The 13,317-nt window shown below is 42.7% G+C and overlaps 1 protein-coding gene across 2 annotated transcripts in view; it reads left to right on the plus strand.

The window, feature by feature from the left end:
• The first annotated feature begins 1,155 nt into the window (after window positions 1-1,155).
• The window catches only part of camk2g2 (calcium/calmodulin-dependent protein kinase (CaM kinase) II gamma 2), a 70,458-nt gene continuing 58,296 nt past the window's right edge, over window positions 1,156-13,317 (plus strand). For both annotated transcript variants that reach the window (XM_083775471.1, XM_083775472.1), the window contains exons 1-2: window positions 1,156-1,303; window positions 3,061-3,155. In XM_083775471.1, coding sequence (XP_083631597.1) covers window positions 1,239-1,303; window positions 3,061-3,155 — 160 coding nt within the window. In that variant the 5' untranslated portion in view covers window positions 1,156-1,238. The remainder of the gene's footprint in view (window positions 1,304-3,060; window positions 3,156-13,317) is intronic.

The following is a 13,317-nucleotide window of genomic DNA, read 5'->3' on the forward strand; positions in this document are numbered from 1 at the left end:
ACACACACACACACACACACACACACACACACACACACACACACACACACACACACACTTATATTACTTATATTAATGTTATTACAATGATATTACAATGTAATCTGTATTATGTAGAGTAGACGATGTGAAAATACCAAGACAAATACCAATTATTTTTATTTTGATATCCCATTTAAATGAATGCTGCTCCCTCTTCCATTTGTGGCACAAATGCCTGCATGAAAACAGGAAAATAAGGAAAATAACAAAAAATAACAAAAAATGACTTACTATATGAGTGCCCCCAATGAGTCTGTATAACACACCACCACACCCCAAGAGATAAAGGTTGATGAAACTGAACCCGGATCTGTGTCTACTGGGCTGAGCTGAGAGTACACACCATAGACTGTAAAAATAAATAGGTACACATGAGAGAATATCTCGCGTGGTGTGCAAGCAACCAACATCCCATCACCCCGAGGAATGGCCACGCTGTTGATTGGCTGGGTGGTTGTTGGATACAGAAACAAGTGCCGTGTGTGTAGACAATATAGACATTTGTATTTATCTAGTCAGTGCCTTAAATGTGTAAAGCACTTCCAAGTGTAATAATAATAATAATAATAATAATAATAATAAAATATTATTGAGTGGTATTATTGAGTGGTGCAACCACTCCAAAGAACAGCAATGTCCGTGTTAACCTATGTCTGTGTTAACCTATGTGTGTGACTATGAGTACCAGTGTGTGACAATGAGTACCAGTAGGGGCAAAAGTGGCGCTGTTGTGCCAGAAACAGAGAGAGAGAGAGAGAGAGAGAGAGAGAGAGAGAGTGCTGCACTGTTGCCTGATGAGAGAGAGAGAGAGGGGGAGAGGGGAGTTGCACCACTCAGTTCACACGGGTGTGTTTTTTTTAATGAACACAAATGTGTGCAGTGCGAACCTGACGTACAGTGCAATATAGTAGGGAGCCTGCCTTTATATTATGTCTATGAGCCTGATGACCAACCTGACGACCAACTAGCCAGTCATAGTGCGACCCTACCTCCGGGCAATGGGACCGAGTCTACCCCACTGCCTACCTACCGCGTCGGATGCTCCTCCCACTCCCCGTGTGTCTGAAACGCAGCTCAGTCCCCTCTCTCTCCCCCTGCCTTCACGTCCAGATCTCCCCCACAGACCTGAGCGAGGCGGCCGCTAAAGGCAAGAGGCGATCCAAACCCCCCACCTCCTCCTCCCTCCGTCGCCCAACATGGCTACAATCGTAACCTCGACCAGATTTACGGACGAATATCAGCTGTACGAGGAACTCGGAAAGTAAGCGACGACCACGGGCAGCTCATTTTGCTCTTGTGCATGTTTTCGTCTCTATTTAGCTGCTGCTGCTGCGGCGCGGCGGTGGGTTCTTTGCTTGGCTTTGGCTGCATTTGCAAACGTCCACTACAGTGTTGACAAGGCGGGGGACAGGCTGTCAAAAACAAGGAGCTGGAAAGGCACCGCGTTAAGTACCAAAGAGAGCTGCTGCATATGGGTTAGCGCTACATATGAGTTGCCACTGCCGTTGCCAATATGACTACAAGCTTACACAGTATAATTCATCACTGGAGTCATGCACGTGAACGTGTGTCAAACCATCATGGCTCTTTGTGTCTAACTAAGAGTCAAACGACATCCGCTCATGTGTTCATATTAGCTATAGTCATTGCTCATTTTATTTCAAGTCAGCGCGCCTCGAAAACTGCTGAGCCATTTATTTGGATTGTTTTTAGTTTCAAATCAATCACCCCGCTAATCTTCATCGTAAATGTATTTCCCAGCAGACTGGAAGCTTCCTACATTACAAGCAAGAAAAGGCTGAGTTGTGGCTGTGGCTGCAATTAAGGCTATGTTGCTGTTTAGACACAAAAAAGTCCATCTGGCTATTTTGTCGTTTTCTGCATTTGAAACATGAAGCAACACCTTTACAATAATGTCATGATTGCTACTGTGCAATCATGTCTATAGTATATAGACTGGTTATATAGTACTGAGCCACTCCAGCTTCCAGCAGAGTTGAAAGGTGGTGGTTGTACAAAATGTTTCCTGCTTTAAATAAACCACAAAATTAGTCTGTAACTTAAACAAAAAGAAGAAGTTATTCTTGGTAAGTTGGTCCACATTTTAGTGGTTCTTTCATGCTCCCACAGCTCTACTCACGTTTCTTCCTGTAAGCAACAAGCTCCAGCCCTCCCTCCCTCCTCTGACACACGCACGCACGCACACTATAGCCACACCAGGAAGAGACCTGCTCTCGCATCAAAAACACCCACAATATTCCACTATAAATTAAATATACATGACACACATGATATTCCAGGGAGGTACTGGCCTATATGAATAGCCTGCCTATACCTAAACAGTGCTTCTATGACCCCTGTGTGTCTGTCAAGTTCATCGCCTGCACTATGCACTGTCTTGCTGTGACCCTGCCCTGGCTGACAGCCTGCTGAGTTTTATTTGCGTGTCTGTTTAGGTTTGCTGCCTGCAAGCATTGAGTTGTATATGGGTGGAGTGGAATGTCATTAAAGCATCGGCCTTCAAAGTCTTTCAGGCCAAGTACCCCTAGCTGAGAGAGAGACGAAGCAGGGACCCCACTATTATTGTATAACATTGTGTTGCATATTAAATGTTTTCTAGATAGATTCATAAACTTGTTTGACCGTAGGCTACTTATGTTTTGTCCTAATTTCTGACTTAACCAAGCATCTTGTTTGGAATATTAATGCTTCTAAAGAGAGATCAGACTTATTGGCGCGAGGTAGTAATGGAACATTATACCTCTTGGTTTTGGGGGGGAAAAGGAAGGCGGGGCTTTTCAGAGTAAAATCTGCCTCATCTGCTCGCCAGTCGGCACTCTCTAGCTCCTTTTTTATTTTGAAAAATTCCGGGGCATAAAAAGTGTTAAGGGGTTAATGTAAATGTTCTTTATATCGCACAAAGATTTGGTGGCTCCTCTAGTAACTGCGGAGTCCCAGGGGGTTCCAGACCCCCTGTTGAAGACCCCTGCATTAAAGGGTTGATTTTCTTCTTTCCAGGGGTGCCTTTTCTGTTGTCCGGCGATGCGTCAAGAAGTCCACCGGCCAGGAGTATGCTGCTAAAATTATTAACACAAAAAAGCTGTCGGCCAGAGGTAAGTCCAGAGAATAATAATTGTATATTCATGGGCTGAACTACAACGGGTCTCTTTGTCTATCTCTTTCTCATTCTCCCCATCTCTTTATCATTCTCCCCACCTATCTAAATGATCTATCTCTGTCTTTGAATTATATGACCTCTAAGTTCATTCATAAGAGTAGCCTGTGTGCACTGCCTTGACTGTTCTGGGCTGCACAATATTCTGGTTGAAGTGAGTCCCAGGCTGGTGTAGAACGTCTGTCTGTCTCTGTCTCTGTCTCTGTCTCTGTCTCTGTCTCTGTCTCTGTCTCTGTCTCACCTATATAGCTGTAGGCTAGTTGCGCAGACTAGCCTAGACTGTGGTTAATGGTAGAGACCGGTAGGCTACTATAGTGTAACAGCACAGTAAGGTCCATTAAGCCATAGCCATGGTTTGCTATATTGTACTCGCGCTCACCAGAATGAACGTCCTCACCAGAATGATAGTAACGGCGTGCGTCTCGGAATCAACTGTTATTTTCTGTCTGCAGGATTAGGATTACCACAGCCTCAAAGTCTATATGGCTAATTTAGCTCATTCTGGTGTGTGCACTATGAATATTTCCACCCCCTGTGTACTGCTATTGGGCACAATAAAATCCTCGTTGGTAAATAACTCTGTAAGGGTAAAACGGGTACATTAACACAGTGCACTCAAGCCACATTATCTGCCTTATAACCACCTGTGTACTGATTTTCATGGTAGTTATGAATGCGAGCGTCATCCATTCCCAGTATAAAGTCACACAACTGTATGTATAGATTAACGCTCACCACCTGCCATTTCACTGTAAGCCCTGCCTATACTTCATGTAGCCTACAACAAACAACCAATAACTGTGGTCTAAGGTGTGACTCGTTTTGAGCTTGTACAGTAGATCTGCTATAGAGCGCCGAAGTCCTGACATCACTCGCTCATCCCCTGGTTCACGGAAGTAATTTCTCTATGGAGAATAACATGGGGGTCATATTCAAATCGTCTCATATAAAGCAGTGTGGTCCAAAAATGTACAAACTGTCTCGGCGATATTGTCGGGGAGCTGTCGTTTATGACAGTCAGTCACTCAAATTTGAGTCCGTTTCTAGTGAAAATGTAACTAATTCAGCAGCAGTAATATTAGTGTTTTCCTGTAGTCAGTTGATTCTTCATATCCATACGAGTGAAACGGCCGGGATGATTTGTTTATTTTTCAAACACAGTTCTTGTATGAGGCGATCTAAAACACTCCCTATGGGGATTACAATGCAAATAAATAGTACACAAACCCGTAGACGTAGCGCCCTCTACCGATATTGACGTCAGACAATTTTGACAGATTTTGCCTATAACACTTAAGCTGTGGTTGTGTCACGTGTTTGTATGAGAGAATGTCAGACAAACCAGCAAAGACTGGGTGATGAAAACAGGACCGGTACTGAACTGATTTGGCTGTTCCTCTCCCAAGGAGAGAACAGCTGAATTACAATGAACAGTACTCTATTGAGCTGTATTTCTGACTGTCTTGTGTCTTTCTTGGGCACCTGGCTCCCCTTTTGAAAACAAATGATTAATTTGGGTCCTGTGCTAGTGACCCTGCGACCATGGGGTGGAACTCTTGATCCCATAGGCTGGATAGACTGGAACTCACCTATGCTTTTTATGGCATAGGCAGAAACTAGGCACAACTGCTGGACATGAGACTAATTAATTAGAGCGACAGAGAGAGAGAGGAGTGTACGTATGTGTGTGCGTGTGTGCGTCAATTTAACAAAGGTGCAGACAATCAGAAATCAGCAGAGAGTGAGTGACATTTGCGCTACAAATGCCGAATTGTCTGGGTTTCCAAGGCTAGCAGTGAGATGACTTTCTACTTCTGGGTCCTAGTTATAATCATCTGAGATCTGGCACGCACATACGCACAACACACACTTGCAAGCAAGCACGCACGCATGCACCAGAATGTCCCCACTGGGATTAATGAAGGAAATCTGCTTTTACTCTTTTTCAATGCTCAATGGCCTTAATCCATTTGTTCTATAAAAATCACACCCGTGTGAACCGAGTGGTGCAACTCCCCTCTCCCCCCCCCCCCCTCCTCCTCTCTCTCTCTCTCATTAGCAGGCAACAGCGCCCCTAATGTTACTCATTATATGATGCTCATACATACATGAACATCACATACATACACACGGACAAAGCCGTTCCTTGGAGTGGTTGCACCACTCAAAAACACAGTAGCCATTTATACCTGCTTCAGTCTCATCACCATGGATGGACAGCTTAAAGGGCCCCGACAGACTGTAGGAGTTTTAAAGTTGTCCGCGAGTCATCAGATCGTTATGTATTTCACACTACAGGAGTCTTTTTTTTTTTAATCGACTGTCATATCTTTTTTAGCTTTCACACTACTAAACGATTGATAGCCGACTAGGGATAACGCACTGCAAGACTTCACCAAGATGCGATCCAGACCCGATACATATCGGCTACATAATTAAGTACACTGGGCGAAATGTTTGTGATAGCGTAGCCTACGTGTGTTGTAGCGAGACAGGGGGGGGCAAAGTTATAGCAAAAACTTACTTTATTAGAAAAGAAATGAACACTAAACGCTAAGGTATAAAAACATTAAATACTGTGAAAATGAGTTGGCTAGAGAAAGCAATATTGAAGAGGTGGGTTTTGACGGCGTTTTTATTTTATTTTATTTTTATATTGGAAGGAACGCGTTATTCCAACCAGTTCCTTTCCCCTCCATCAGGCAGTTTGACGGCGGTTTTGAAGGTTTGGAGGGTGGAGTGTTTTGGGGGAGTGCATTCCACAGGGTTGGGGCAGCAAAGGCATGTCTGCCCCATGTACAGAGTTTGGTCTTGAGGACGTCGAGTTAGTAGGTTTGCATCACCGGACCTGAGGGAGCGGGAGGGGACATGACGTTTGAGGAGGTCACAGAGGTATGGGGAAGCCAGGTTGTTTAGTGCTTTGTAGGTGGTTAGGAGTGTTCTGAAATGGATCCTTTGTTTGACCGGGAGCCAGTGGATGTCACGGAGGACTGGTGTAATATGATCTCTGGACTGGGTACTGGTGAGCAGGTGGGTGGCATGAGTTCTGGACATATTGAGGACTTTGGAGGTGGTGCCGTAGAGGATGCTGTTGCAGTAATCAAGGCGGGAAGTGATGAAAGCATGAATTGAGAGTTTCAGCCGCAGACGATGACAAGAGTGTCAGAGACTGGCGATGTTCTTGAGGTGGAAGAAGGCACTTTTGGTGACTAGACCAAAAGTCTAGATATCTTGACATTTCTCTCTGCACCTCGCACGGAAAGGCCAGACATTCTATAATATTCCAAGCAATAGTCTGTGAATGATTCGTAATAAAATCATATTTGACACAGAATTAACGACCAACTCTTTAAATTAAAGCAATCGGTTCAGAATTGGTTGTGGTATAGTTTAATACAATTTAATAATGTATTAAAGGTGTGGTTAGGAGTGAACGCAGCACCACATTCACATTTTAAATCATTGTCTTTCAATCGGCTGCTTTACTGTCTCATGCAGGCCAAGGGAGATGGGGCCTTTTAGTTTTGTCGTTTCTAGATTCCATAGTTGAATTTCACAATATCCCTGAAGTTCACAAGCCATACATTTGTTTTGTGACCAGTGTTGTTTTTGGCAGCAAATTTCTATTTTAGTTTTAGTCATAGACTATTGAATAGTTTTCACTTAGTTTTAGTCACATTTTAGTCACCTGGAATGTAGTGTGTAGTCTAGTTTTAGTCGACTAAATGTCATACGATTTTAGTCGACTAAATCTACAGTTGATTTAGAAGACTAAAATGTTTTTTGACAGGCCTTAATGTCGTTGTAATGACATATTTTACACTTTGGTTGCATGCTGAAAATAGCAGATATACAATCACGAGATTGTATATCTGCTATTTTCAGCATGCAACTCAGCATAAAACTGGATCTCTTGTCCACTAGTCCCTTCCTAACATTTTAGTCTAGTTTTTATTTGTTGACAATTGTCAGTATATTTAGTCTTAGTTTTAGTCATCATAGATTCGTTTTTATTTAGTTTTAGTCAGTGAAAAAAGGTAGTCGACGAACATTTTTCGTCTTAGTTTTAGTCGACGAAAACAACACTGTTTGGGACGAGACCGTATTGTTTGAACCTTTCCTCACACCTTGGAGATTGATTAGGTTTTCTGGCCAGCTGACCTCTCTAGAGCTATGCTCCTATAGTTCTCCTTCTTAATTGACCTTATATGGTTGCTGCAGATTTGAGACCGCCATCACCTCCATCCTGCTGGAAGGGTTAGGAAAGATGCTGGACACTTTGAACCTCCACTAATATGAAAGGTAATAAAGAGAGAGAGCAAGAAACGGAAGCATAGAACTTTTCTCTTTGCCAGTCAGTTCCTGGCCATTGAAAGTTATGTTTTCAGAGTATTTCCACTGGTCTACATTCAACTTCATTGGGTGCCAACCAGTACTGGGCAGCAGTGCTGAGACTAATGCTAGACTAACTAGTTACTGTAACTAATCTCCCAAGACAGATTCTGCTAACAATAGTGGACACAATATTAATAGAACATACTTATTTTCATTGTGATGTAGGGGAATGAATGCAATGAATCGGTGTAAAGAAATATAAATATCCATAATTTCTCTTTCTCTCTCTAATTGTGATGAAAATAATAGGAGAGTAGTTTTCATCTATCCCTCTTTTGGCTATCATACAGATTCTTTTCAGTCTCCTCTGCTTCAACAAATAACGGAATGCATCAGTTAATTTACTATCATTTCAAGTACTTAAAGCTAGCCATCAGTGTGACTAATTACATAAATCCATTTATATTGATTCACGCTATTAACCTATTCCTAATTCTAAGCACTTTTGCAGTATATCGTGAGTTGTTTACGATATTCCATGCTATTTTTATCTTGTGTAATGCGTCGGGTCATGAAGCAAGCATATTGTTACACTGCTACTAGTGTAGGTACGACCTTGTTTGAGTGAGTGCGTGCGTGCGCGTGATGTGTGTGCACGTGCATATGTCTGACTGTGTGTCTCCTGCTGAATAATTGACATTAGACACAAGGCCACTCCGCTCTGGCTGCAAATGGAAAAGAGCTGACGGGCAGATCTCTCTCTGTGTTCTCCATCTCTCCACATCTTCCTTATTCTCTCTCTGCCTTGTATCAGGCGCTCCTCCATAACCCGCCTTTACCCCCACTTCTCTGTCTTGTACCCCTTTCTCGCTTCCCCCTTCCCTCACATCTACATTTTGATCTAGCCATCCCCTCCATGGCTGTTTTTTGTCTCTCTCTCTCTCCATATCTCCTCCTCTTCCTCCTCCTTGAACGCCTGACGCATGTGTGCTTGTGTGTTTGTTATCGGGGCTTTGGAGGGCTTCCTGTGACTGGCTGGACGCCGGTTGGTAGAGGCCTGATAAATGTAGCAACGCTGCTGTGGTGAATGTTTAATGGGACCAACTGTGAATATTTGATGTGAGAGAGAGAGGGAGAGCGAGAGAGATGGAGAGATGTAGTGCTAGTGAGCGTGTCGGGCAGAGAGAGAGAGGGAGGGAGGAGGGAGAGAGTTCAGGATATTAGGATAGTGTTATATGGTAGAAATGGAAATAGTGTAACATGGATGCATGGAGATACTCCCCCACACAGCAGCCTGCATCACCCTCCTCATGCGCTCAGGCTCACTAGTGTTGTATTGGGCATCTACTCTGTGTAATCTGTGTATGTGTGTGCAGTTCTGTGCACATGCTCCTGGTATATGTATGTATGTATTTTCAAGACCCCCATGGTGTGTAAAAACAAAAAACGAAAAACCAAACTGGATGCTTTCTGCCAGTTAAACTACCACTGGGGATTTGACTGGGTTCTTGTTTCTTTATTCTTTCTTTATATCTGCCCATCACTCATTCCCATCTCTTCTACACATTATGGCATTCTGTACAGTGAGCAGAGTCAGCTTGAACGATGATCTTCCATAGAACATAATGCAAACAGGCTTTTATTCACGTTTGGTTGCCTTACCCGAATCTTAGTAGCTACTTGCTTGTAACTATTAAGTTACAAGCTATGTGTCGTTGTAACTTGATAGTATTTGGGACAAATATACGAACAACTCTTGGGTTGCATCATTCTATTGGCCAATGTATTTTGAGTTGGCAAGCAATTGGAAAGCCATCGGAATTGATATTGGCAAATAATTTAGAATGTTCTTTTGCTACATCATCATTCAAGTAATTATCAAGATGACCAAATAAATAATCTGCCGTGCTGTTATGTCACGGTTATAATAATAATAATAATAAAACTTTATTTGTATAGCACCTTTCATGATATGAAATGCAGCTCAAAGTGCTTTACAGAACAATGGAGAATAAAAGAAAAGCAAGGCAACGACAGTAATGCAATACAGTGAGGACATGAATAACAAAAACTAAAAAAACAACAACTAAAAGATCAATTAAAAGCAATGTTGTAGAAGTGGGTCTTGAGCTGAGCTTTAAAAATGTCTACAGAGGCTGCCTGACGAAGGTACAGAGGGAGCTTGTTCCATGCCGACGACCCGTAGAAGCAAAAAGCTGCTTCCCCGTATTTTTTAGTTGCCATTTTTTTAGGCAAAGCGAGCAGGCCAGCAGTGGAAGACCTTAGCGGGCGGTTTGGGACATATTTAGGCAGGCAGTCATGTAGGTAGGAAGGTGCGAGACCATTGAGAGCTTTATAGACAAGTAAAATAATTTTAAAATCAATCCTAAAAACAACCGGAAGCCAGTGCAGTGATGCCAAAACTGGAGTAATATGTTCTCTCATCTTAGTTCTAGTTAAAACTCTGGCTGCTGCATTTTTCTACAAGTTGTAATCTGTCAGTTGTTTTCTTAGTGAGTTAATGAGCATGTTTGCTTTCTGATTGTTCCAGCCAGTCAGGCAAAAACATTTCACCCTGACGTGTGTTGACACCTCTAAACCTGTGATGTGACAATAAAGTCTGTCTGTCTTATCTATAGGGCACTGTCAACAAACTGGAATCGCCTTACCTCATATTTTATTATGAAACATTTTTATTTAATCAATAGGAGGTAATCACAAGAACAGATGACATACAAAATGTCCTTGTGACTGGTAAAAGGTCTGAAAACAGGGCGGTCCCGGCCTCACCCTCCGCCGTCACTGTTTTCGCCCGAAAAGATGGACTTTCTGGCAGAAAGAGCCGCACCCCCTTTCAGCACAGCGACCTGTGCTCTCACTGTGTTAAGTTAGGCCTGCGTTCCCAAGATCATTGGCTCAAATCTCATCTGGATGTACTTGGATTATTACTATAATTTTTTTGATAAATGTTGCGTTAGTGCAAGAGGTTAAAAGGCTATTTGACTTTAACACTTAACATCTACTCTGGCTTGTGTCTGCACCCTAGACAGTTTAAGTAGCTTCATTCAATATTTAACTGAACTTGAAAATCCATTTTAACGTCTTAAACCGACTAGAGTCTAGACTTGGTAAACTGGATCTGAGTCGGCTCTCGACTTGGACTGCCATTTTCTACACAAAATCTCTTCACCAAAAAATAGCTGATCCACAAGCAAAAAATGCGCCACAAGGCATTAAAAGAAAAAAGGACCAAAAATAAGGAAAAAATCTAAGTACAGAAATACAATAAAATGTTTCAATTCAATTAAAAGCCTGCATGAAAAACAAGTCACATTTTAACGGTGCCAGAGATTAGCTGGTAACGGATGGTTTGAGCTGAAGAGTTTACAGTACAACTTTGGGGTTTACCGTATCGGTACATAACTCGAACGGCGCTGAGTCGGCTGTGTGGCTGATATGACTACAGTGGGCATATGTGCATGCTGTCTCACACTTCCAGTGTAAATTCCCTGCACCCAAGTTTGCAGTCATCAATCTGCATTCATCAACATGCATGTGTGTGGCCTTTCAAACCAGGTACAATATCTTTTCTGTTTGGCTCACTTTTTCAGGAAATTCCTGGTTCTGTCTTGGTTGCAGGTCCAGGACTAATCTCAGTCAAAACTGACTGAATTGGTACCCAGGCTGGCGTCTTAGTATTGTTCTAATTGTTTGTCTCAAGTCTCCTGATAGGGATTAATTTGTTTCATCATGTAGTCTTGGGTTCACGCACGCACAAACGCATGCTTTCTCACAGAAGGTTGAGACACACACCTTCGTCAAAGGAGGAGTATCTTTTGTCAATAATCGTTGACCTTTTGTTGTGATTGCCACTATTTACAGTAAGACTACTTTGGGATTACAAGGCTGCTATTTTCCCAGCAGAAGGATGTTTGAGTAGCGCCACACACACACACACACACACACGCACACACACACACACACACACACACACACACACACACACACACACACACACACACACACACACACACACACACACACACACACACACACACACACACACACACACCACTGTTTGTAGTTGTCTGCGATTCATAGCAAAGTATTGGCACATGCAATGTTGACAGCTGGAAACTGTCCACGCAGGCTCTTGGCATAGTCATGCGATTAACTGATAAAGGCATCGATGGTGTTGAAATGTTGATGTCTGGATAAAGGCACCCTGGCCTATGTGTGTTGGAGCTGGATATCGCAGCTATGCTCCCTCGCACATTCATTATGGATTCCATTGTCTACCAGTCAATGATTCTGTTAGAAGATCAGAAGTTACACGTTGTTGCAGTATATTCCTTGAATGCTGGTAATACTAGGCTGATGCCTTTATTGCCATGTATGTACCTGCGGTCAAAGTACCCGTTGTCAGAAAACGTAACGGTACACGTAATAGTACACATGGAGCCCACCCAGTCTATGATGTCACATCATCAGTATAATGACCAGGCAGGGGCGAAAGCTAGGTCTCTACTAGGTCAGTACAGTAATACGATATTACTTATATCAGAGGTTTCCATAAGCATTTACAGGTTTTGCATGCACACAAATGGCCTGATATGCATTTAAAGTGCAGTATGTCGGACTGTGTCCTTCATGACATATGGCACTCAGAAGCCAGAGTGATGATAATTATGCTTTATATATATAATCTCATGTTATATCCGCTTAGTCTGAGGCCCACGTAGTGAAATTAAAGGAGATACAACGGAAGGGATATTACCGTTATGCACGCAAACTAAACGCCGACAGCAAGTAAGCCAAGATGTTTTTTCTCTTACTTTTCCTTTTCTTTCCCACAGGGGACTGAATTAAACCTAGCCTTGAACCCTCTCATCATTATTTTACCTTGAATAATAGCACTTTATACTGTGTGTCATGCACGCACTCATGCACACACACAGATATAATGGTACTGTACCAAAATAAGTTTTTCTCTCTGTCTAGCAGTCATACATAATACAGTATATGCCTGTGCTAACCCTGTTCGTGTGTCTTCAGGAGGGAGAGTGAAAGAACATCCTAGATGATGCAACCCCCCCCCCCCCCCCCCCCCCCCTATTGTTTTTTCGTTCGTTTTTTTACATTGGGAGCAATTTATATAACGGCCTATCACTAACCACTATTTCCGTATTACTGTTCTATCTGTATACTAATCTTTATCAGCCCTTCATTTAATTACTTCATTTAATGGATTACACACACTGATGATTCTTTGGAGCTTTGGAGAAAATGCCAGAGACAGACGGGCAGAAATAGAGGGAGTTGGAGAAGTGTAGAGATGGGTGAAAAGGGAGAGTGAAACACACATATACAGTACTAGGGATAGAATGGTGCATGGTTTAGAATATATTGTTAGCCATTCTTTTGCACCTATATTTCAAATACCATTAACTTAAGTTGAACAAGAATGAGGACTCATAACTTCATGTGTATGGACATAACTTCATGTGTATGGACATGATATAATCAGTTTGTGTGCCGCGGCCTCGACCTCAGCTCAATGGCTTCACGTTGCGGCGTTCAGTCTAGTAGGGGTTTTATGCCGTTCAGACTGTGTGAGAGAGAGAGAGAGAGCCTATTTTCAGGCTCTAATGGATGGACACACTCGAGGGGTACCACCCGGAAGACTTCGTTCGTTCTTCCGGGTCCTTCAAAACGCCACTGAGCAACTTCCATTGAAGTGAATAGCGGTGGGGGGGGGGGGGGGG

This window comes from Protomyctophum parallelum, assembly GCF_964188405.1.
Source record: "Protomyctophum parallelum genome assembly, chromosome: 10".
NCBI lineage: Eukaryota > Metazoa > Chordata > Actinopteri > Myctophiformes > Myctophidae > Protomyctophum > Protomyctophum parallelum.